The sequence below is a fragment of the Zeugodacus cucurbitae genome, chromosome 2, assembly GCF_028554725.1.
Source record: "Zeugodacus cucurbitae isolate PBARC_wt_2022May chromosome 2, idZeuCucr1.2, whole genome shotgun sequence".
Classification (NCBI taxonomy): Eukaryota; Metazoa; Arthropoda; class Insecta; order Diptera; family Tephritidae; genus Zeugodacus; species Zeugodacus cucurbitae.
Genome location: NC_071667.1, coordinates 87,205,001 through 87,232,682, shown reverse-complemented (window position 1 = coordinate 87,232,682; position 27,682 = coordinate 87,205,001). Strand labels below are relative to the sequence as shown.

General features: G+C 35.6%; 1 protein-coding gene across 1 annotated transcript; it reads left to right on the top strand.

The window, feature by feature from the left end:
- The first annotated feature begins 1,135 nt into the window (after positions 1-1,135).
- Positions 1,136-27,682, top strand: LOC114803526 (probable cyclin-dependent serine/threonine-protein kinase DDB_G0292550). Its single transcript, XM_054225141.1, has 4 exons — positions 1,136-1,871; positions 6,043-8,864; positions 16,648-16,700; positions 27,592-27,682. Exons 2-3 carry the CDS (start codon positions 6,709-6,711, stop codon positions 16,649-16,651), a joined length of 2,160 nt encoding a protein of 719 aa, XP_054081116.1. The 5' UTR covers positions 1,136-1,871; positions 6,043-6,708; the 3' UTR covers positions 16,652-16,700; positions 27,592-27,682.

Below are 27,682 nucleotides of genomic sequence, written 5' to 3'. Positions count from 1 at the left end.
CAGGGTACAGTGGTACTTGATTCGAGTTCCCTCCAGAATTGTGTTGTTTACATAATTACATACATTTATATGCTCTTATTTTACTATTATTTTTGTTTGTGTTTTTGTAATCAAAGTATTTATTTATAGGAAACAGGTTTGTCGTGTTTTCTGATCGTTTTTAATATTTAATTGAAAACTTAGACATTTGTTTGCCCATTTCATTATGTCAACAAGCTAAATAAGTCAAATGAATTCAATATCAACACTCTAAATTTATACTAATAGTTTACATTCCAAACCACAATATTGTTGGTTCGCATTTATCGCTGCATTCCTTCGTTATTTGACATTTCATCGCTGACTCCCCGACATTGGACATATGCTGTCGACATTATTTTCATATCTTAATCAAATAGATTGCATTCAATTGGCTTATCCGGCGTTGTACTAGCATCGCACGTTTAGTTTAACTAAAAATACGTGAATATTTTATTTTTACTCTACTGTCATAGGTTTTTCTGTCTGCTGGGGGTTTTGTGGTATTTGGTGCAACCTGACACTTCCTACATGATTTATGAAAAATTGTTCACTTGCACTATATTAAGTTGCCAACCCTTTTGTATCTGTAACCGATAAAAAAATATACATATAGAGCCCCCACTTTGGATTAGTTGTGGGGTGGTAAGGCACTGCTGACCACGCACAAATATAGAAGACCAATTAGTTTCATGATGTTTGCTAGTTTGAGGCAATGCATACACGACTGAGCCAATTCCTTATCATTTTTAAGGCACTACCACACTACAAGAGCCAGATGATTTAATTAATATTAATATTATTTAACATAAGAAATCTTTCAACCCTCCCATAATAACATAATTTAACTAATATTAGGCTTTGTTCCGGATCTCGACGGCAAATTTTTACAGTTTTGTATCCAGTGAACGTCTGCACCTATCACCTGCTCCACATTCCATATGTATTAGTTTTATTAGTCTGTATTTTCCTCCTTTAAAGCCTTGCAATCTGTTCCCTTTATATATATATATATATATATATTTTTTTTTTTTGGTCTTACATAATTCTAATTAGCTAATCGCTTAAAGCGGTTCCTACGCCAAATATATATATATATATATATAAGTCCTGATTATATATTAATTTTTACACAACGAACTGTTAAAGACAACACTGATATTGTTATGAACAACTGAAAATTCCTATATATTACAAATAGATCGATGTTCTGCCTTATAGCATATCCCAGCAGGTACTGCTATTAATGTGAACATTAGCTGTTATTCGAAATGCGAAGAAAATGCATTCGTAGTTTCATTTAAACATCAGAATACGAGAGAGCCGTTCATGGTAAAGCATTGTTTGCTCGATTTTTTTACATTGGTCTTCAAGAAATTGTCCAGAAGTTGCAAGTATATTGTGTTTTGTGTGCAAGATGTTCGAATCGTCTTGCCAGTTCTTTGTCCATTGCATTGCTTTGGCGAGATTTCCAATTCGCCGTAATTTTTAGTCATGCTCGCGTGTTTCTCTGGTCGTTTGGTGAGTCAGCGTAACTTTTCGCCTTCTTGCTGATTGGCACTGTTGCTTTTTACAAATTACTTCGCTGGTTTATTGTACTCATATCTGGTTTCAAATCGGGATGTAGGAAACCTCAATGCTTCTCTGAGTCCATGACGCTTTTGATATAGTAAGCGTGTGCGTGGTTTTTGCACTGCGATCTCTCACTTTGCTTTTAATATTGTGTGGTTATATTCGCCGTAACCAGTTAGCGATCACACACTTGCTCGAAACGAGCTGTTGTGTAGACAATTCAGTCGATGCGATTACTTTAAAGCAGTTGGAGGTGCTCAATCGTGTGAAACGGAAGAAACGTGCGTGTATTTGTTTTTTTTAATTTTTTATAAGACAAAAAATAATAATATTGCAAAATTGATATCATAAATTAAATATTTCAGACATTTAAACATAAATCTTGTATATTCGACAACATGTGTTCAAATAATAAATATGTGTGATTGCGCTTAAAAATCAAATGAGTGAAAATAAAAAGTAAATGTTTAAGTGCGGAATACCGAGCTAAAATAGATCAATAATAATAATCAAATATTGAAGAGAAGCAGAAGCAGAAGCACAGTAAATGTTAATTCTGCATTTCATGTTCTTCGAATAATTTCGTCCTCAATGCCGCCCCAGCAATATAGAAATTAAATTTTGTGTTGTGCCATAAAAATTTCAATAAAAATCGGTGCGCTTTGACATCCGTAAAAATTGCGTTATTGATCATTTGTGAAAATCAATCAGTGAAAAAAGCAACTCGCTCCGATTGTTCTTATCAACATTTGTTGAAATAAACTTATGTATGTGTGCTGATTACAGAGGAAACATAACGGGTGATTTTTTTGAGGTTAGGATTTTCATGCATTAGTATTTGACAGATCACGTGGGATTTCAGACATGGTGTCAAAGAGAAAGATGCTCAGTATGCTTTGACATTTCATCATGAATAGACTTACTAACGAGCAACGCTTGCAAATCATTGAATTTTATTACCAAAATCAGTGTTCGGTTCGAAATGTGAAATCCGCTTTTTTATCGACAAATTTTGTTCAGCGATGAGGCTCATTTCTGGTTGAATGGCTACGTAAATAAGCAAAATTGCCGCATTTGGGGTGAAGAGCAACCAGAAGCCGTTCAAGAACTGCCCATGCATCCCGAAAAATGCACTGTTTGGTGTGGTTTGTACGCTGGTGGAATCATTGGACCGTATTTTTTCAAAGATGCTGTTGGACGCAACGTTACGGTGAATGGCGATCGCTATCGTTCGATGCTAACAAACTTTTTGTTGCCAAAAATGGAAGAACTGAACTTGGTTGACATGTGGTTTCAACAAGATGGCGCTACATGCCACACAGCTCGCGATTCTATGGCCATTTTGAGGGAAAACTTCGGAGAACAATTCATCTCAAGAAATGGACCCGTAAGTTGGCCACCAAGATCATGCGATTTAACGCCTTTAGACTATTTTTTGTGGGGCTACGTCAAGTCTAAAGTCTACAGAAATAAGCCAGCAACTATTCCAGCTTTGGAAGACAACATTTCCGAAGAAATTCGGGCTATTCCGGCCGAAATGCTCGAAAAAGTTGCCCAAAATTGGACTTTCCGAATGGACCACCTAAGACGCAGCCGCGGTCAACATTTAAATGAAATTATCTTCAAAAAGTAAATGTCATGAACCAATCTAACGTTTCAAATAAAGAACCGATGAGATTTTGCAAATTTTATGCGTTTTTTTTTTTAAAAAGTTATCAAGCTCTTAAAAAATCACCCTTTATTTGTATCTAACCATAAATTGCATATTTATTTAAATTACAACTATTCACCTACCATTTAAAGTCGAGTGCCCTATCCACACCCTTTCTGACTTACGAACTCGCCGTACTCATATGAACGATGAATATCCAATGAATCAGCTGAAAGTGTTGATTTCTCTGTGTGTGTGTGTGTGTATGTAGCTGCACGCTCTTTTTTAATCATTCTCTGTTTATTTGCTTTAAGATATGGCTTTGTTCTTGCGTGTTGTCGTCTGAGTCTGAGCATTGCCTCACTTCCAGGTTTATCAGCACTTCTGTGTATGGAGCTTAATCAGCGCGTTTGTTCATTTAAGAAATTGTAAATTTGAATTATTGCTAACTATTGAGTTTAAATATATCCACATATTTTAAAAAGTATACGTTTTAATCTCCCAAATCCATGCAGGTGCCAACTAAAAGAAGTTCAGAAATTAGTTTTAATTTTTTTGAGTGAAATCAAGAATTTTACATTCATTACATTAATTCGAACTCTGAAATCGGTGCCTGCTTCTTTGCTATGATCTTTGTGGGTCTCCGATGCAGGTGCCACCGTTCGGAAATTATTTGCAACATAGCCAATTATGTATTGATGGACGTAAAGTGTAGAACCACTCTATTCAGCTGAGACAATTCACAAGACTATAGAAATTTACTTGTGTATTATATGCTGTCTGTTTGTCTTGACAATGGAGCTTGTCTTGTAATGTAACCCAGCAGCCTTAAATGTAGGAATGCTTTGTTTCCCTTATTCAGAAACTCATTCAGCCAAGTAGTCAGCTGCAAGATGCCAGCAGTGAAAACTGGCTGAACAAGTGGAGACGGGTGATTGACTGCGACTTGCCACGCCATGCTGGATAACTGGACTTTGGGACCAGTACAGCAGCGGTGCAAACGACTTAGTGATATTTGTGCCTTTTTTATTGTTGATGTTTATCTTGCATATAGTTTTGCTGTTGTCTCCGCTCTTACGTAGGACTACTGACACCACTCATCTACACGTTAGTGTCATACAGACTTTCTTCCGCTGCTCTAAACGGGTTTGAACTATCAGTCGTTGCATGGTACTTCAGCCCGATTGGTCCAGCTTTCGTTGGGCAGGCATTCGGTTGCAAACAGGATTGTTTCTTTAAGCGAGCCTAATACCCCTGACAGACGGCGGCGTTAATTCGGATTAACTGCTCTAATCGGGGTTAATTCGAGAGTTATCTCAGTTAACTCCGTTTGCTAACTCCCATTTAATCCTCAAAATTTTAGAGAGTTAGTGGGAGTTCGTGGCATTTTCGTTGGCAACATTGTTAAACATGGCCGCTTAACCTATTTTGAATGATAATATGCATTACTGACAGCTGGTTTTCAATTAAATGTAAACAAAAACATACGCATGCAATGAAATAGCTAAATTTTACTAAAATGGAAGTTCTAATAATATCGTATTTATATATATTTTTTTAGTAATTAGTGATTTTGTACTAATTGTGCGGCTAACAACCGCAATATTTGCTTTCTATCCAATTTTTTTTTACCAAACTGAAAATATTATTGCCAATCAGCTGTTTATGGGAGTTTATGACTCGCTTTGCTTCCGTCTGTGACCTACCAATTTGGAACTGATTAAAAGCACAGTTAATCGGGGTTAACTCTGCCGTGTGTCTAGGCTATAAGACAGCTTAAATTGTTACCGATTTGTGATATTATGATCTTTTTCATATGTATCATAGTTTAAAAGTGTTCGGTGGCTGTTCATTGATTGTTCTTGTTTGCGGCATCTAACGGAATTTGTTTCCACATTTTGGCTTAAGTTGATTGACTTTGACAATGCTTTTGGTAATTATTAAATCGATATTAAAAAATCTGTCATCTTGCGATTTAGGAGCACATGTTGTACGATTATGAAATTCAATATTTACGCGTTAGCATAACTGGTTTTGCTTCGCAGCGTCAGATCAGCTGCTGCAGGTCCTTGTTTTATTTAGGAAAAAATGCGGATAAGCGCATATAAAAATGGCGTTAAGTAGATTTCGTTGTGTCCCTTCATGTATCAGTCCGTGCACCGGATAACTTAAAAAATTTGGGATATCTTCATAATTTCTTTCCCTACACTTATAGACGTTAATCGATCGATTAATCGCTTGGAAGGTCTTGTGCTGTGACATCTGAGCGCCTTAATTCTTATTTGGTACATACGCATCTATTTTTATTTTCTATATATGTTTGCTATAGTTTTCTATTGATAAGGCCCATTTGTTTTTTTCTGCTTTGAATTCTGCTCATCCGCGTTGCTCCGTGAATCTCGGTTTGCTCATGTAATTCCGATTGATATTTTCAAATGACAATATGCGAAGTTAGTTCCATGCACCAGTTGAGGCCAAGTTGGATTATGTCGAAATTACCTACCTCCGATTTATTATTTCCATTGTGCGGCAATGCCTCACTGACCTTTTCGCTAAAATGCAAAAATGCGGCCACCGTGAAGTCCAACAAATGTGACCACTGTTGCTGCCGCGTACTAGCTATGGGGATTAAGAAAACATGTGAGCCGTACACATGTGCAGCAAACACGCGGCATGGCAAGGCATGACACAACCTGCGTTTCCTTCGTGGCACACAAAACATTTCAATTGCAAAACTGCGGCATTTGAGCCAACATCGTGTGTTTTCTCTGTGACAGTTCTTATATTCAATGCTATTATAGATTTCAGCAAATAAGGAGAAACGAAAATCCAGCTTTTAAAGAAGCCACATTATTATTAATACTGTTAATAAATGTATCTGCGAATATCGGCTTGTTTCAGTTAAAATAACAAATAAAGTTTAACTCGAAGGCAAGTTGCTGCAGCACATGAATCTAACAACTCAACCAAAAATCAAACGTCGGCAACACATACAGATGGAAAAGTGCTACGAACCTCTGGAAATACGAGTATCAAGCGTTTTAAATAAAAATAAAAATAAGCGAACATCTCAAACATTTAAAAGTACTCGATCGGAGCTCAAACGCAACTATCGATGATATGATTACATGAAGTGAAAATATACGGTTCGAGCAGTGCGAAAAATACAGGAAAATACAAATAAATCTATACTAAATGACAAGCGCTCAGCAAAAGTAGTTTTCTTTTGATATCGTGTTGTATGATTTTTGCTTTTTGTGAATAATTAAATGGTGCAGAAAATACGTTAACTTTTAGAATTATTGATTAGTGATAAATTGAAATGTGATAAATCACACCACTAGCAAGGACACTTTGCCGTGGTGCACCCATTTCATAAGTGCATACTAAGAAATTAAGAATATCCATTAAACGCTTGTGATAAGTAGATATTGTCCATCCAAAGCAACAACATCGAATAAAGGATCATGCCCGTAGGACATCAATTTACGTCTAGGCCGTATAGTTCGTTTCGAGCCACTCGCGCCAGTTGCAGTTTGCAAACTTGCCAAGGCAACACCACCAGCATTAGCAGCGTTAACGCTCATAATAGCAATAGCAATAGTAATGGTAACGGTAATGGTAACCATGGCCAGCTAATTAGCCACAATAGTTCTACGTCGATGTATTCAAGCCAAGCTAATAATTTTATTAGTAATAATAACAACAATAACAATAGCAATGACAATCACTTGGAAGCGAGTAACAATAATTATCAGAATAATCATTTGGGGCGCCAACAACCATTTCGCAACAGTTTTTATGGCACACGCTATAACAACAACATCAACAATTGTAATGACAGTTGCGCTGCCAGCAATAACAATAATAACGTAACAGACAAACCTTTCTCTAGTGTCGTTACTACCAGCACTATCAAACCGCTTACACCAAAGCTGGTGCGTCGCATCGACGCGACTTGCTCCAATGGCAGCAACCCACACACCAAAGGGCGCGCACCTCTTCCTCCATTCGGCAATAACGCCAATACGAAAACCAACACGCCTACTTCGTTTTCTAATAAACAGATCATGCGTACTCGCAATCAGCCTCCACCGACTCCTCCCACGCGCAACTCCTCGAACTTCGAGAGGTTCCACAACAGCAATATGAGCTTTCGACAAAAGAACTCTAGTAATTGCACAGGCGCAGCCACAAGTGCAACCACAGCTAAATCTTCGGTGCAGTGTTGTACTGACATACATGATCAAACAGCTGCGCAATCCAAACATCTAGGAGCCACATTTTATAATAGCAGCACAAGGCCATCGGGCGGGACAGAGTCAGGATCATCATCGGGATCTCAGAAGCGTGCTTACTGCACGGCGCCGAAGGTGCACAAGGAAAATGTGCCAGCACGGTCTGTGAAAAACTATCCAGCTCCGTTACCGCCGAACACACCAAAAGGGGTTACTAAGAAAAAATATAGAGAGGACCTGAAGATGGCATCTGTTTCGGCCTCACCTAAGTTGAATAATCGTCGCTTTGGAGGTGTGACGAATGGTGAAATGAACAAAGGTCTTTCCGCAAGTCAGCGTCGTAAGAATTACGTTCCCTTCAATGGAGAATCGAATAGTGTAGCTGCTGCATCGAAAAATGGCAGCACTGGTAGCAACGGGTCGACTGGATCCGGCTCGAGCGGTTCCAATGGTTCTCCCAAAACGAAAAAGATGTTCTCAAACAAATACCCCCAAGGACTACCCTTCGAGGATGAGTTCTATCGCCATAAATATCGCCGTTCCTACTCCCAATCATCGAGTAACTACAGTTTTTACAGTTCAGTTGGTGCGCCTTCAACTCCGCATACTTGTGATTTCGACAATATCGATCGTCACACTAAACACACTAACAATGGCAACGCGCTTGACGAAGACGACGAATTCCAACGCAAGCCTGCGAGTGATGAACCATTATATGTGGACTTTTCGAAAGTTATGCCGCCCCAAAGCCAATGCCACAACGACTACTCCCACCATTCCTATAACGCTATTGTTAATGCAGACTGCTATAGTAATTCCTCTTTGCCAGCGACAACGACAACAACAATTTTACCGACAACTACGTGGATTGGCAAAGTAGAAACTACACATTCTCCGTTGCCGTCCTCAAGCCTCGCTGCTAAACTCGAGAGCGAAACTGGACGACTACATAGCTATGCCGCTGCTGCGGCGGCTGCATCTTCGACTGCCGATCATGGTTCGCCACACTCACGACGTACAACGAAATCGAAAATTTCACATTCAATCAACGACTATCTCTACACTAGTAGTGGTGCTGCAACTAAAACGACAAAAAATGAAAATGGAAAATTATTGCTCTCACACGATCTCGAAGATGATTATTATACACATACCTCACTTGAGCGCCCCGCTCAAACGGACACGTTTATGGCGATATCGTCGTGGGCGCCAAAGTGTTCACACCCCACCAAGGTGCATATACCAACGACTCCTTCCAACATTGCTGATAATAATAATAATCCAACGTCGGTGTATACAATGTTTAACGGATACGATCATCGGCATTTTTATGGTAAGCCATCGACGAACGGAGACACTTTGGAGCCCACGACAAACGAAAGCAAGTAAGTATTGTCTCAATATTGTTTCTGTTTTTGTTATTGCTTTCGATTTTCAAGCGTGTGCAGGGGAACAGGTTTGAAGTAAATCAAAGATATAAGCGCTCATAAATCTCAGTGGATCGTGGGTGAGGTGCATGCACAATGTTGTGCTGCAGTTAACTGCAAACACGATTAAATAGTTGCGGTGTTTTATGATTTTTGTGTATGTTGCGGAAGCCATAAATTACACACAGGTGGAAAGTTTATGCAACCCGCCACACGAGCAAACGAAGAAGTACTTAACTGAAACGAGTGCCGTATTGATGTGTGGGCGTTTTATTGCGAGTAGCTTGGATTTACTCTTCCTTTTTTTTAAGATGAGATCGATCGACAGAACTCAGTATATTTCTTCAATGCTTTATTAAGTTAGTTTAGAAAGTTCAGGGTTGGAAAAAACCAAATGACGTTTTTATGTACTGCAATTAAATTGTACAGTTTTCGTTCATAGGACTAAAATGAGGATATTTTGTGCGACGCGAGCAGGCGCAAATATGGAGCAATTGTTCTAGTTCTAAAATAATAATAATATGGTTCCTTTCATTGTAAGTTTGTCAAACTGTATGCGTACAACTATCGATTCATCATTTTGTCATCACATGGCTTCTTGTCGACTATTTTGCCGACATATTGACTTCCCAAATAAGCTTAAGTGTGAGGCTTACCAACTAGCGAATTGATTGAATGGCTATTCCACTGGTTTGGCTTAAGATTGCCGTTTTTATAGCTGTTTGATAGCGACTACGCATACGAATGGTTATTGTGTTGCTGTTAACAGCGGTGGGCAGCACAGTCCGTCGTCGGCGAGTGCTTGCTTACGCCGTGCACGCGAGCGTGGTAGCGGGAAGACAGCTTATTCCGGTAGTCGTAGGCACACTTGGCATTGCCGCCAACTTTCGGGCAACAGCGAATTTGTTGACATAATATTTATTCTTGTCTGCTCTGCTGAGCAAGCGCTAATGGCGAATGTTTTTCGGTTCGGTTGCTCTTTTTATGCTATCGATCACTTTCAACAGTAGACAAGATAGCTGCGAGAGCAAGCACAAGCCGCATTTAAGCGCCTGTTGTTGTATCGTGAATACATATATAAATACGTATTATTTTTCTCGGTTCTGCATTTCATTAAATTTTTTAAATTTTTTTTTTTTGTTTTTGTATGTCTAATTCTTGATTTAATGTCGGAATTCGACTTCCCTATTTGAAACTCTAGTTCTCATGAGCTTAATTACCAAAAATTTGTGTTTTTGTTTTCACGACCTTCAAAAGCGGTTTATTGCCTCGGTTTACCGATATGGTTAGTTCTACTTAGATAATTCTGAGCGGTCTTTGCGTTAAGAGCCGATTTGAAAATTCGTAAATCAGCAGATTAACATAATTGATATTATATTCTTGGATGTTTTAATTAGTACATATACATATATGTACGATCAGTATTTCAGGAAGTAACATAATATGTATACCGTTTAATTTTCACTAATTTTTCACTTGTGGCTTCGTACAAGGCGAAGGGGTGCATTGGAAACATAGGCCTACGTTTCAATAAAAAAGAGGAAGAGGAAGCAACATACTTAAGAGTTTAGTTCCATATATGGTCCATCCAAGCGGTTCAAGTACGAAGTGTAGTGATTGCTTTAAGCCGCTTACTCATTCGTACTCTGACATTTCAAGCAACAATAACATTTTAAAATAAAGAAACGTGCCAAACGGAACATTCAACATTCGAGATTAAATCAATAAATTGAAAAAAAAAAGATATATAAATATGTGGACAATAACCAAAAAATTAACGAAAATATGACGATTCTGCATTAGAAACTATAAAGACAGTAGCTATTATTTGCTAAACTAAAATATTTCATTGAGAGTAGTAGCCCTTCTCTAGAATGTGAAGTACATTGAAACCATCTCTAAAGAGTGTGTATGAACAACTAGCCGCATTGTTTTATAGATGGACATTCTTCTTCCTTCTTACATATTACGTATCTTTGCAAAGTAGAGTGTCTTATATTGATGTATCATACTCGTTAAAATGAGAAACTTACTTTTACTTATGTATACTTTTCTCTATTTTCTCGATTTTTAGGCTTATCTGATAATCTGATACGCCCCTTGTACTATTTTGTAATTTTTTGTTTAAGTACTTCGTATTCTGTACGGGTATCTAATGCTGTTTTCCTAATTTGATGCTTGGGCACTTCGTCATTAGTTTCGGCATCTTGATCTCTGGTGAAATTTTTGCATAATCTTTTCAGCCTATAATCCACAAAAATTGCAGTAGTTTAACCTACATTACTGTCGTGTGAACAGATTGTAATTCCATCCAATGTATGGATATACTCAATTACTCACTCATTATTTTCCCCTATCTTGTATTTATGATCTTAAAATTACAGAATTCATGGAGAGAACATTCCGTCGTTGTCTACTAACATATACAATGTATGTTCATATGTATGTATGCCTTTGCTTGCGTGCGGTTTTGTTGAGCATATAACTTTAGTAACTAAATTAATTACACACTTATGTAATTTTTTAGCACTGTGTTCGGTTTTTATTTTTGATTTGTTTTGTTCTCTCATTGTTCTAGTTGTTAGTTCCGCTGCTGATAGTTCCGTTTCGTTCGATGAACCCTTCTACATGACTTGTTAGAAATTTTCCTCGAATGATTTGTTTCAATTTTTTCATTGCTCAGTAATCTCTCAATAAGGCAAATAGTCGTTTGGAAAGTGTAAACGACCTTGCCGTCTACATGTCAATGTTATTTTTTATATTTTAAATATCTTAATTCATATTTTCTTAGTCATACTAATTTAACGTTGGTCTTTGATGTGGAACCGCATCTCTCAGTGAGCAATTACCTGTCAGCCGATTCGAGTATGGCTGCTGTTAAGGGTGACATTCACCCCGACTTAAATACATACATATTTATGTAAATATATTTCATTGTCTTAAAGCGAATCGATCAATATAAGAGTATGTGTAAGGTTGACATTTTGTTGAACTGCCGCATTTCGTTTCGTTGAACAGACTACGTTTTCACACTGCCAATGTGTTCATTGGCGAGCGGAGGAAGTTTCCTTTGCACTATCGTATTATTTTCATGTGTGAGTACTTTTGAATTTCTGGAAATTTCAATTAATAAAGTATTTACTCATAATAATTACTTCACTACCATACGTTTGATATTAACAATGCGATTGGATGAACTATGTCTGGTGTCTCATCAACACAGGCAATTTGGTATTGTTTTCTTTGCCAAGCTATGAAATCGAATCTAGTATATTATTCAACTCTATGTATAAATGTACATATATACAATAGTAATGGTATGTAATTCGTACTTATTTGAGGCATTCTGCAGCGAACAATTTCAAACAAATTGTTTCTGTAAATGAACAACTACCGACAAGCAATGAAAAACTCGGAATATATATTTGGATGAAAAATGTTTATGATATAATCTATTGAAACAGACATAATCATTGCTTAAAATACGTTTAAGATTTCTCAAAATTTTGTATACATAAATATTTGTACATATATTTCCTACTAAACGAATATATCGAAACAGAAACGAGTAACGAAATGAAATCTAAATGTAAAATCTTAAAATAAGTAATATTAAAAATATATGTATATACATACATATGTTATATCTGTAATATACGATATCAGATAGTTGGCATAATTATCGAGTTGCACAGAACATTTACATATGTCCATACATCAAGCCAATTGTCTGCGTGGGTAACACAAGTTTCTAAAACCAGTTTGTTACAGTTATCGAAATATTGAGTCAATAACTAGAATGGTTTGGTAAAAATCCGTAATTACTATGAAAATATACACACATTTCGACCTTGAAATCCGATTAGTGTCGCTATGCCAACCGAATAGGTCTTAATATTTTAATTGTTGTTTCCTACGTCGTTTTAACGAACCCTTTTGCATTGCTAAATTTTGTCTACTATTCACATAAAAAAAATAAATATAGTAATATCTTCACTGTTGTTTTTATTTTTATTTTTTTCAAAAATGGTGACAAGAGAGCAGAGACTAAACAGAGTGGCGTATATGTTGTTAATTCGAAGGCATTTAAGCTAATATGGTTCTGAATCGTATATTTTGCAGATACTAATCTGATGTTTCAAATTATAATCCATCGTCAATAAATAGTATTGTTATTGTCTTCTTTCACAAATGGTTACCAGAATCAAAAATTACTTTGAAAGATTGAAAGAAATAGTTCCGAAGCGAAATCATGTAAACTAAACACCAATTTCAACCAACCAGCTACGTATATGATAGTGCTAACTGCAGCGATGGCAAAAACCGCCATTTATAAACCCCAACTCAACGTAATACTCATTGTCCACTTTGATGATGAGAATGCGGCTCAAAAGCTTTTCGCCAAAACGATATGAAGAAGATTCAAGATTTAATTGCAGTTCTAATAATGTGTCTTATGTCATCGATTAGTTCTATTTTGGTGGTATTTTGCCTACCACTCTCATACATTATGGTTTTGTATCCACTTTTTGTGCCGTGAATATCCTTCTAAATTGACAAGAAAATTAAAAAAAAAACGGGAATTCGCGGGTATCATAATAAGATATGGCTTTCGATTATGATTCGAAGAAAATTTTAAACAGTCCACATTCTTGAACCGTTTCGATTTTGGAGCTTTCCTCCACAGATAAAACAATTCTTCTTCCCCACTTGTACAGGAATTTGAAAAAAACTTATCAATAAAGCACCACAAAAAATTTGGTGCTTGTGGTTTTCAAATTATGCGAGATAATTAACATTGCATTTTGGTGGCGCTTTCTGATGACGCAATTTTCGTTTGCAAATTTTTGTTCTGTTTTGGTTTTTAATTCATTAAAATTTTATTAAAAATCGTATTGTGTGCTTTTATAGCTTATTGTGAGGCAAATTGTTTAAAGTATGTTAGCTCTAACCCAATTACTATGGAAAATATTTGGTATCAACCAATCATGCTTGGGGGGCGATATCCTGAAGACAGACAGTGTACATATACATACATATATGGTAGACATGTAGTACAAATGTTGCCTTAGCAGGTGGCAGTTGGTTTCAATTTGAGAACGGTTTATCCCATTGTCGTGGTTTATCAGATCCAACTACTCTTATCACACTTTTTTTTATACGAAAACTATTCCTGTCTATCATCTACGCCATAGCTGTGTGTATATTTCGAGATTCTTCAATTTCGATTGGTTAGTGGGCGTACATATGTACATTGTTCAAATGACTTTCAATTTCATATAACCATTTGCACTTCGCTACCATGTTTGATAGCAAATTTGAAGAGTAACTTTAGTGAACATAAGTAAGCAATTATTGTTTGTTTATAAAACGCAAGTAACACGTGCTTGGGTCAGCGCTAGCATACTTACCTTCAGCTTATCATAAAATCAACTCACCGTAAATTGAGCAAACATAACCATACGATTGTTGTTTAATTTCGCATTTACACTTTCTTTTCTACTAAATGTCTATATATATATTTTCTATCCAAATTTTTATTTAAATAGTTGGTAGCACTGTGAAACCGTCGGTTAATTGCTTCTCCAAAGCATTTATTTATTTATTATCTTGATTCTCAACAACTTTTTGGGTAAAAGTATCCATAATTCATTAAATCGAGTCTCTGCTATCAGATGCCATATGCGACATCGAACAAAAGATCACTCACATAAAATATTAAAAACAAATAAATAAAGAAACACTGATACGATTTTTGTTTTCTTAATAGTTCGCGATGACTCGTGTGTTGTCACATATGTTTCATTTTTATCGCAATTTAACATTTAAGCATTTGCATATGAATAAGATTATTACGCAGAATAGGTGTATTCGAATTTTATCGCCATTAGCTAGCAATCCAATTGTGTTATTTCCGCTGTTCAGTGCTATTATTTAATCATTTATATTTTTTCATTCCATGTTAAACTCGTATACAGCGTAAGTAGTCTAATTAAATGTTTGATTTTTGATTCCGACATTCACCGTCTTCACCGTAAACGTCTGCATCGAATTTCGTATTTATTTTGTTTATTATCAACATATCCTTTAGCAAATTCTATTTTTCGGGAAACCAACATCTTGGTGTGAACTTTTTTCCGCGGACGTCTAATTATCGTTTTCCTATAGTAACTATATTGTTATATAGGTATATAATGTTTTTTCCCTAACGCTAATTTAGATTGCAGTACATTTTTTTTGGGAGCACTCGGTCAACTCATTCGATATTTTACGATGTGTGGCGTTTATGAATGAATGTCGCGCTCTAATTTTTTGAACGCTGCTGTATTGCGTATCAGTATAATTTTAATTACTTGGGTGGATTCGATGTCACACTTGTCGGTTATTTAAAGAATGTATAAATTTGTTTTCTGATCATTGCCGTTAATACTTATGTATGTGGAAGAGATGACTGTCTGTGCGGTAATTGCTTTGAGATATTTTAAATTTAATTTGCGAATTTTTGCCGATTATGGATACGGATAAGCGATAGTTTATGAAATATGTTTCCACATTTAGAACCAATTCATGGATATTATTTATTTTATTTTTGTTGTGGCTTAAATTTGTAGATAGTTCTTCATTAGCTTATCATTTTCAAAAAAGAAAAACTCGTTATTACTCTCTGGCCTGCCACGTCAATGTCATACGCTGAGCCTTGCCGACTAACCATCGGCATCAAAACCAGTGATGTGTCTTATATTGCAATGTCTAGTGTGTGGCTACGTGGGTTTACCATACGTAACCAGCTAAATTGCCTATTAGCTCGTTTGGAGTCGATTCCTCGAATCGCTGTTCGCAAAATCGAGAAAGCGCATCAAAATAATTTTTTCCAGAGATTAATTACAGTTCGCTGCAGTGATTTGCGTCAGCTGACTATCTGACTGTGGCGAGAGAAATGTTTCTCGGTGGTCTCTTTGCAGTGGCAGCTGCAACCAAAGCCATTGCACCACTGCACTGATTCGATGGCGCCCTGACCGCGCGGTTAATGGCAATTTAGTGATATGCCGCAATGTTCATTGTTGCTATTGCCTGCATTATTTACTTACTACATTTTGAATGCAATTTACGAGTGTTTTCACTGTTTTACTTTGCTTTTTGTTCATAAATTCATTTCACTTTAAAGTGGGAGGCATTGACTTGCCTGCAATCGTGTTTTGCTTCGATGCAGTTGTACGTTTCTCATTTTGTTTTTGCCTCGATAACTGTTTCTGGTTGTCAGCTCCATCATTTATATGCTCATACTGGCGCGTGAGTGTGTGTGACAGTTGATTACAGCGCGTTTTCCGCTAACAAATACCATTATATGTATATGTTATATGTATGTACATATTTGCGTTATGAGTTTGCATGCAAATTATTCGCGATATTTCACAGCCAACAGCCAATGCCCGGAGCATTTTGTATGCATAGCTCAGCCGCTCAGTTAGCAGCAGCAGCAGCATTTGCTTTGTTGTCGCTTTGAACTGTTCATTCTACTCTTTGCTAAACAAAGCGGCAGTTAGTACCTCTAAAAGCAATTCACTTATGCGCATTCGCGGATTCCTTTAGCTATTCGCTTTTACACATTCATGTTGTTCGAAAATTTTTTATGTGATATATTTTTCATGAGGTATGTATAGCACTTGTATTGCTTATTATTATTAAAATTACATTAGTTTTGGTCATTTTACTGATTGATTATTTTCTTTTTTCTTTTTAGGTAAGTTTGAAATATCCAAATAATGCAAATTATTAACGATGCACAATCTAACTGTAAGTTAAATGACTGATATAATTTTCATTTAAAGCTAATATAAAAAATAGTAGCCAGTTGTAACAGTCAAAGGCAATAAGCTGACAGATAAGCTGAACCAATTTAATATGGGCGTTAATGGTAGATTGCTGAGTTTATAAGATACGACTATCGACTATTCCTTATTTATAGCTCCGTTAATAAAAGCAAATAGAACATCTGCGGATCCGGCACCGGCTTCTAGCTTGACCATTACCATGTTGAACCGTCGATCCTTAATCGTGATCGTTTTGCGCAATCTCACTTTTATAATGGTTGTTTGTATGCGTTTCGAGGTGTTTATTTATCACATGTCCTTTGTCCACAGTTGCTTGATGAAATATAAATCAAATGCCCAGAAACTCATTCTTAATGCAATTGATCAGAGGCATATTTACCCCGCGATTAGTTTTTTTTTTATTTTTTTATTCTTTACTGCTTTTGAAATGCCAATCAAGCCAATATAACGCCAATTCAAGCGATTGAATGACTTTTCTAGTTTCTAGTTAAGTATAGAAATAAAATGGATCAGTGGCCATTAGTAATTATTTCACTATTGTACCTTTCTGGCAACGCTGCCATTTTAAATTTACCAATTTGTGATCACGAACAATTGCGAATGAACTGAATCATGTGGGATTGATAATAGTATAAAGGCAATACCAACTCAAATTAATAAAGTGAGTAATGACCAAACTCTGCGTAATGCACGGACCACAATTTGTCTAACGTGAATGTCTTGTAGGTTAGTGCACAGAGATGAGTTGTTATTGGTTTTCTGCTTTTTTTTAGTTGTTGTAGCATTAGTACCATTGGTGAGCAACAAAGTATATTAAAGGGGAACGTGTTCCACCGCTTACCGCTCACAGCAGCAAAGAATTATACGCAATTGAGACAAGACTCAAAGTCAGAGTCGAATAAAAACGAGACACAAACAAAGAGGTATTCCAACTACAATCGCCATTTTTGGTTAGCCAAGTAAATTGAAGCATTAAAGGCGGAATTGCTTTGGGTGTTTCGGCAAGGTCGGCAAGACTCCGAAATATTTTGAATGCACATAACTTATGTTAGCAGCGGTGGGCAGCAATGCTAAGTCCCACACACATGCATACGAGCACACCAACTCGATTTCAATCAATTTTTTTCGGATTAACAATAGCAAAAAGATAAAAACGAAAATCAAAAGAATAATAAAATAATAATTGTTCGCCACTAAACCCACGTTTACTTGTAGTCATATGCATGTGTGCTATTTCTAACGGCAAAGAACTTTGGGATTTGTGTGCCGGATTATTGTCAGATTTTCATCGCGACTTCAGAAATATAACGCGAGCAATACGCCCAGACCGCAGACGGCGTGCTAAGATACTCAAGTAGGGCTGACATTGAGCTTGATTTCGTTTGTTCATTGTGCCAGCAGCGCGCGATTTTATCAAAATGACTTCATATTTTTTTACATTTGAGTAATTGTGAATATAAGCCACGAAAATATTTTATTTCGATTTTTTTAAGATATCTTTTTCTAGCGAAAATTACCACATACATACGTACGTATGTAAATGTACAGGTTTGTAATGGTTTTATTTGGTTTCTGTTTTCCTCTTAACGCCGTTGAGTACACAAACTTGTTTTCTGAGCCTTCACATATTGACATTTGAAACCCAAAATTGATTATATTTATTTATGTATGAATGCACATACATACATACATACATACGTACAAGTATGGCTTTGCATTAATTCGGTGTTATTTTGGTTTGGCTTTTTCGAATTTTTTGCATTACCTAGCCATATGTGTCTGTATGTATGTAGAAATATATTTAATATATTTAACTATTTTATTATATGTATTTCTTATTCTCACTTCATTTATATAATTTGTTCTAGTTAAAAATATTTTCTTGCACTTGAGCTTGTTTGCTTTGCTGTTGATTTCTCCATATTTTGGTTTTGCTTTATTTTATTTTCTTTTATTTCACGTGCACTGCAAACTCGCTATGCATTATTACAAATACACATAAATACATATGTACATATATACATACATATGGTGTGGTGAAACCAATTAGTTATAAACCATTTTACAACTAGTACTATCCGCAAGCCCAACTAGCAAGCTAGTTATACGCGTGTTTAGTGTACATTTACAAGTTGATGTCAAACGCGATGGCAATAGTCGGATGTTGTAAGAGATATACCAGTTTCATAATAACTTCAAATAGAACCAAAATCCAAATTTATTCATGGACTATAACCGAAATCCAAAGTTATGTCTTTTGCGGAGTAGTTTGTTTGCAGTTCGAGACTTTTTACTGCGGATACCTAATATACAGTGGAACTTCTCTAACTCGAATTTTATAACTTCGAGTTATAGAAATTTTCATTAAAATATTAAATTTTTGAAAAAGCTGTAAAATATGGATTTATACACAGTTTTATTTATTTACTTCGCATAACGTTTTATTTAAATACGTTAAAACATATATTCTTTAATTTCGTTTGTTTAATTTTGCTATTGTTTCGCTCTTGACGTCTGTCTCCCATGCCTTTCTTACATGATTTTTGCAATCCATTAGAGTAATATCATATTTTTTGTTCGCCTCCATACAATATAAAGGGACTCTTTTAAAATTCTGCCTCGAGAGAAAAATTTTAATTTTTGAATCATGCGCTGGTCGAAAAATTCGATTTATGGAAGGAAATTTGTATGAAAATTGTCTTCTATTGCATTTCAAGAGTTCGAATTATGGAGAACTTTGAGTTATAGAAGTTCGAGTTATGGAAGGAAATTTGTATGAAATTTGATTTCTAAACGCTATTACCAGTTCAAAAGTTCGAGTTATGGCGATCTTCGACTTATAGAAGTTCGAGTTATGGAAGTTCCACTGTATATACATATGTATGGGGGTATCAGTGTGATATAACAAATTAGCATTGCATAAATTTCGCATGTCTAACAACGAAATAATAAGAATACATTAGCATGTACCGATTTGAAGAAACTTATACACCCATATGTCCACATACACATGCATACATTGCATATGTGTAATTGCCATCCAAGCGACAAATTGCCCAACACAGTTGTCAGTTACTATATTTGGTGTGTGTATGGAAAACTTCTCAGCACAGTGATCGATGCCATTGGTGCCACCGACCATTTGTATATATATACATACATGCATATGTTTGTGGGCTTGTGAACACATATTAAAGATTGCATAAAATCATAAATTATCCGCTACAGGTATAACAATGTACGAATACAACAACAAATGCGTAAAAGTATGCATTTGCGTGTTTGTAGACTTATAGTCGAGAGAGAGAGAGATGTGTCTTCGCTCGATCTATCTGGCGATACTCCATTTGATGTTGGATTAATAACTTAGCTATTAGCTAAGTTTAGCTGCGTGCCGCACATCACTCAAGCAGAGCAAGAGCATCAGAGTCGGTCGGTGTTGTCAACAGATGTTCAGAATCCGTTTGTTTAACTGTCAAAGGTTCGATTGTTTGTCAGTGCACTTGATGCTTGCATTTGTTGTTCACTAACTGAATTGTGATCTTGCGCGCGACAACGAGCGTAGGCTTTCTCTCATAGCTGTCACGAAACTGACGGAAATGTTAGTGGGATTAATTTCTATTTCATTTATATTCAATTATGGTAAATGTGTTTGTCTGGCGCTCACTTAAATGTGCTCAGCTGTAATTGCTTGCTGTTATGTTCATGTATCTTCTTTTTTCGGAAGTATTTTGTACAACACGCGATAGCAATGACATTTACGAAGTCGCATATGTGTGTGTGTTATGATTTATGGTATGAGCTTTTTAGCATCTGCTTGCTGAGATTTGTGTTGATGTCTGATAACTAATAAAAGTAATCATCGTTGTTATTGCTATTATATTGTATTGAATTCTCCCTGACATATCAAATTAGAGACTACTGGGTTATAGGGTGTGTTTAATAAGACTTAAGAAATTGTAAATATCGTAAAATAAGTACGTACTCGAATGTGCAACAAATATCTCCCCTCTCATTGCTGATGTAGAAATCTTCATGATTTTCTGTAATCCATCCGTGTTGATTATATATTACAATCTTCGACGATCTTTAAGTTCAAAAAGTCTCAAACACCAAAATCCCTCAACTCACAATACCTGCACACACACTAGCATTAAAGTGACGATACGACGATCGTAAAGAATACGAAAGCATTTTGATGTCAAAAATTAAAAGCAAACATTTCCGCAAAACTTGACAGATCAACAAAAGAAAAAAATCAATCCGCGAGCCCGCTCTTTCTATATATGTACACATATATGTCTATGTGTATGTGTATGCGTGTATGCGTGTATGGGTGTATGGGTGTATGTGTGTATGAATTACAAATCCATGCCACGTGCTTATACGTATACGTATACATATATACATACGTATGTATGTATACCTGTTATACATAAGCAAAAAGTGATTGGAAAAATATCGTATAATAATTCGGTATGAGTACAACGACGTCCTTAGACGGTGTGTTTGGCGAGATCGTTAATCGTTAACTATTATGTTTATTTGCGTGAAGCACATGGACAGGACTCAACTTACACGGCAGCTAATTCGAACCTACCTATGTATGTACATATGTGTATACATTCGTACATACATTCAAATGTATTTATGCGCGTTTATGGAAACCGTTTTTATTCGATTTATACATACAGTGTCGGTAGTTAAAATAACATTTCGACAACCAACTTGTAGGAGTATGTATGTATTAGTGTTCTTGGTATTTGACTAATTGACTAACCGAATTAACCGAATAGGGCATTATTCTAATAATAATATTCGGTTTGCACTATTCGGATAGTCGTCAGTCATCGACTATTCGAATACACTATTCGAAAACCCGCTCATTTTCGAGTATTCGGTTAACCGTTCGTTGTCGACTATTCGAATAGTGCAAGTTCTTTAATTTTTTAATTCTAATAAATTGCCTGGAATGCGAAAACTTTAAAAAATCAAAGGCTGTTTGGATTTCAAACAATTTTCATTTATTCGAATAGTGACAGTATAACTATTCGAATAACCGCAGTAGAACGACTATTCGATTAGTCGTAATATTACTAACTGTTTACATACGTGTACATAAACTAGTTTAACAATTATCACAATTATTCAAAAGATGAATTTGCACTCATATACCAGTTTGCGATGCTCACCATATTTGGTGTGCTAGACGTGCAAATAACCGTAGCTGCAACTGTAACTCGCGGTGTTATGACGTCAGGGAATCGACTATGGATGAATCGTTTACCGTTAAAATAAATTTAATAGGATATATTTGTATATATGTAGTTTCATTAGATACGCAGCACTTAAACCAATCCATTCTCGTTGCTTAAACAAAAAGATAAATTGCTATTGCTGGTTTCTAATAGTGCAATTAGGTTTCCATTAACTTTAATGAAATTTTAATTCTAATATATTTAATTTTTTAATTTTTTATTTTATGAAATATTGTTTAAACAAATTCCTAAAACATAATTATCTGAAAGATTTGTATTGTATTCAGCATTACAACCATAGATAGCGATAGGGGATAGGGTTTCTCAATAAAAATATTGATTAATAAATTAATTTGGCTGTATAAAAACGCTATTAGATATATAAATTAACTTGTTGATAACTCGACTTCAGGGTTTTCTTGTTCGGGTTTGAATTTCCATCTAATGAACCTTTGTTATCGCACATCTCAAGTTGCTGATGCTTTGAGTCTTCTAAACAATAAATTCGACGCACGATTTTATTTTATTGACGATTTCGCGTTTGGAATTTATGTTTGAAGTTCAGTTAGCGTTCTTAAATGAAAACAAGTGGTTAGATTGATTAAACTTACAACAGCCAAAAACTCAGCTATTGCTGCCGAATTAATTATTAGCAACCGAGGTCATCGAGGTTTGAATGAACGCTATGCGATCTTTGAGGTTTGTAAATCTAGATAAACGCTTTTCGAGCAAAAGCAATAAAGATAACCATCATCAGGCGTGCTATTAGCAGGATGTCACTTAATTTCAAATCACGTTAAATACTCGTATACAAATTTTTTTGTCAACAGAATACGTCAAAAATAAAATATTTGTTTATGGGAGATTATAATTTTTCATTTGAAACAATTCTATTGCCAAGGTGTCATTGGTGATTCAGTATTTGAGGTGATCTAAAATATTCCTCGATCGAATCTCGTCGTAATACTACTTTCGTGTAAAAAGAGAAGTGAAGTATATAAATGACGTATATCTTAAGTACGTACGTAGATATATATATATATATACGTTATGCAATCAATGGTGTGCGCTTCTAACAATCGGTTGCTAACGTTTAATATATGTATATACGCGTGTTACTTTTCTCTCGTGTGTTGATATTCCAGCATGTCGCATACGAACACGTGCTGAGCTGAGCAATTGACTGAAATTATGCGGACAAATCGCCCTGAAAGGTCTTGCGGCTGCGACTGATCAATTTCAGATGGGAAGGTGAAAGTTTGCCGGTTCCTCTCGATCACCTTCAGCTCCGCGGGTGCTAATGCAGCACAATTTATAGCAGAAAATAGGCAATTTTCACACCAATAATTACTCTCATTTTCACCTTCATACAAGTCTGAGTTTCATGTCTACATACACTTATGGACAAAATAATAGGTGTGCCCTTAGCTGTTACTTTTTTTTGCCAAATTTGATTATAACTGTTACTTTTTTTTTTGATAATTTTATATTTTTATGAAGAAGGGAAAATAGTAGAGTGGTTTTATAAACAAATTGCATTATTCATTTGTAAATTTTGCATTTTGGACATTAGTTATCATTGTTTCATTAAATTTGCTTGGCCGATAAAATAGGTGTAAACTAAGTGGTTATTTCGAAGTATTTATCATGTCAAAATAGTATTGGAGTATTTGCAATTGTATGTTCCTTTGAACACCATAAATTGAAAAGATGAAACAATTCAAAATGGGTCCTAGAAGCCACTCCACCGATGGTTTAAAATAATGGCGTTATGAATGAAAAACGCACAGATCGTAAACTTTATAACTAATGCTGTAAAGCAAAAAAAAAAATTAAAAAGAAATCCCAGGTCGTCCAAGAAAAACAGCCATGATCGATGATCCTCGTATACTTCTCATAGCAAGAAAGAACCCTTTTCTGACTTGACGACAAGTTGATTAATAGATCGCGGACAATTTGGCATCCATTAGAGAAGACAAAGACTCAAAGTACAAAAATAGGAAGGTCAATATACAGAAGAGGAAAGTTTTGTTGCTGAGCACAACAATTGATGCGGACCTACTGGAGGTGAAACATTATATCCAGGGTTAAAGTTAAGATTAATAATTATGGAAATGATTGTAAAAGGACTGTTTGTGGGCCAAAAGTAAAAAAAAAAATTGATTGTAGAAACACCACAAAGAAAATTAAGCTTGGGGACGAAAACATAAAGGTGTGGGGAGGTTTCACTTGTCAAAGTGTTGGTCCGTTATTTTGGATAAATAAAATGTTAAGCTGTCATGTTCAGAAAATCACATGCCCCTGAGTTGCTGTTATCAACAAATTAAAAAACTGAGACACGGATCATTGCTGGTATCTGAGTGGCTCATGAAGGAAATGTGACCTGTATGTAATGGCCCATTAAATCATCTGATCAAAACATGCTTGAGAAGTTGTGGAGTGGCCTTAAGAGAAGATTGGCAGCCATTTCATTTGGAAATTTGAAGCAAAAGTGTCTGCAAGGAGGGCCCATTGAAAAACTACCAAAAATTAATACGATCATGCCAAATAGAATCGGAACTCTGGCGAAAGTCCACTGATGATATACAGATTATTAAAAACGCATAGACCAAACTTCAATTTTTTGTTTTTATTTAGAAACAAATATTTTACACCTATTATTTTGACCAATGGTATTTCTTATTATGAAAAAATTTTCGGTTTTAAAATTCAAAATGAAACATTTGGTTGAATTACGTAAAACATTACTATAACTAAAAAGAAATTATTTTAAATACAATCACTTTAAAAATATTAAGTATAAACTTTACACACCTATTATTTTGTCCATGAGTATGTAGTTACATGTATGCGAGTTGACTTTTAGCGGTTAGCTCTTGTCTATATTCTTGTATTCCATATTCCGTTCATTTGTAACTTGTTAATTTTTTATTAGTTTACATTTTGCATTACATTGAAACATAAGTGGCTCAACTGCGTTAACATGGCACTAGCACAAACAGCCCACGGCAGATAGCAATGCAACCATGTTGGGGCGTGAGTTTAATGGTGACGCGTGGAATTTTTGTGTTGAGTGCATTTGCATTATTTTCCGAATGACTTCTGTATTTACATACAAATATTTAAATGTGTTTATTGCCTGCCTATACATACATGTGCACTTATATGTGTTGTTGTGTAAAGGTTAAAAGCAAATTATAACTTAAAATGTAATTAGTAAATAAACTACTCTACTACAGTAAATATTTGTTAACAACGCTTAAGACCGAGTGTTAAGTATTAGTGGAAAGCGTCCCCGTTATATTTAAAAATCTATGAATCTGAGTATGTTTACGCGTACAATATAATTTACCATTGGAACACGCTTGATAACTGGTAGAGACCGCTCTATATTCATAGGAGTTTGTATAAGTGATTGCAAACAAGCCACTTAAGAGCTTTAAAATAAAAAAAAACTTTTGCGCGAGATACTTAAACAAATAAAAATAATAATGACGGTGGAAGAATAGTGTTATCGTGATTGGATTTATGCGATGGATTCTTATTTTAATTAATTAGATAATAGTGGAATGATGGGGTCAATATTTACAAATTTAGAAAAAATCCAAGTATTATCTTGGTTCTGTTGTTTACAAAACATATATTTGGACTGAGAAGAAAAAAATTAAAATTTCTAGTTGTATGGTTCGAGTGTTGGCCTAAGTTTAGACATGGCTTAAAATTTTATTAACATGCTCTTTACTTGGTAGTTTTGGATTGGACTACCGGTAATATGGGTTGAGTTCCATTTATTTTACCTTTTGGGTCCATTTCATTTATAAATATTCCTTCTTGATGAATGTGATCTACGACTCTTATTTTGACTTTTACTACTTTTGCGGCGAGTTACTTTGATGTCAATTATTCGCTAGTTGCCATGCTTTCATAACCCTTGTCAGTACAAAACAGCTCATTTAGATCAATTAGGTTCGCATAATTAAAGAGCAAATTGTCAGCTTCTCCGTACACTGCCATGCACAAACGTGATTATGTGTATGGGCCTTGCAGAATTAACTCCGCCACAGAGCTGCATTCGTAAATATATACACACACCTAAGGTACCTCTACAGGGCGGCCCATGCAATAAATGATCTATGTAGATGGATCGTCGCTTTTGCTTGGGAGTCTCACGTTGCAGTGTCTGTCTGGCGATGTACTTTGCAATTAAAGCTCTCTAAAGCCAAATTATAACGTTCATTATGGGCCCATTGCGCATTGGCATTCTTATATCTGAGCAATCAGTACGATTCGAGCCTCCAACAGAGACTGTCATACATTACCAACCAGTGCGGCGCAAGTGCAAAAATGCTAAAAATAGCCGCGAAAATATATCTACATTAGACAAGTTGAAAACAGCATGTGCTGGCAATATTCGTATATGTTTGGACATCGATCAAACGGTGTAATGAACTTGAAATCTTACGTCGCTAATTTGCTTATTCAGTGAGTACCCTTATCGGCGAATCGAATTCAATATCTAACTAAGCGATCATACTGAGATAAAAGAAATGTGAGTGACTGTAGGACTTAGGTTTGCGTACTTTTAAATTATATAGAGAGCACCCATTTTGAAAGTCCCAAAAAAAGTTGTTTACAACTTAATTAATTTCCAATGAACCCTAAAACTAAAACGGTAGATCCAATCCATCCAATTGTTCAAAGTTTAGTATATTTAAATAGCCTACTACAAGTGGATCTTTGATATATGAAAGTAAGACAGTGGTATTGGAATGAAAGATTTTGAAGAATAGAAATGAAAAGGTAAAAGTGTTTTTTTTTTTTAACTTAATCGGAATCTGAATTGCTTCAACCACGTTCTAACATTGCTGGATATAACATTATTCGTAACTTTGTATCCCATAAATCCTGATGAAAAGGATTGCAAACGTGAAGTAAATGTGCTATATGGCGTCCGAAAATAGAGTTATCTATCTATCTATCTGACTGCTTTCAAGGAAAACTTGAAAATATGAGCTCGCGATAAATAACGTTGTTTTGTTGCAAAATTGTGTATTTGAATTGCTTTACTTATTATTATTATTTTTTAATTATTTGGCACACAACACAAGCTTTCTGTTTCATCCAAACGAAAATATTTCATATTTCAAATTGACTTTTAAACAAATAAATGAAATCAAAACAAATCAAGGCAGAGAGTCGAGAGCAACACACACGCTGGCGGACGAGAAATGAAATAGAGCGAAAGCAAAGAAACCCCAAAGAGCGTATTCAGTAATTCAGCAACTATTGCGCTCGTGTACAGGAACCTACCCACCAACGGGCCCACAATAAAAACAGCAACAGCTAATAAATATAAACGCAATTGTTGCTTTGCAATTTAGAATAATTAATAGTATTTTGTTGGTCTTTTTTGCCTAAAGCTGTGTCGCCGCCGAATTTGTTCGTTTGCCGCCGAAATACGTATCTCTCATGCAAAAGCTTTTCACCATAATAAGTTTTAATGATTTTAGGTCATATTGTGCATCGTTTGTTGTTTTTCCACAACTATAGTCAAGTCTTAATAATAACAACGCTTTTTATTCAAATCTTCTTCAGCTTTGATCGTTCATCACGCCGTCGCAAGGAACGCTCGAAACGTTCGCACCGTAAGTCGCCCACATCGGGTAGGCGTGTTCATAAATATCGT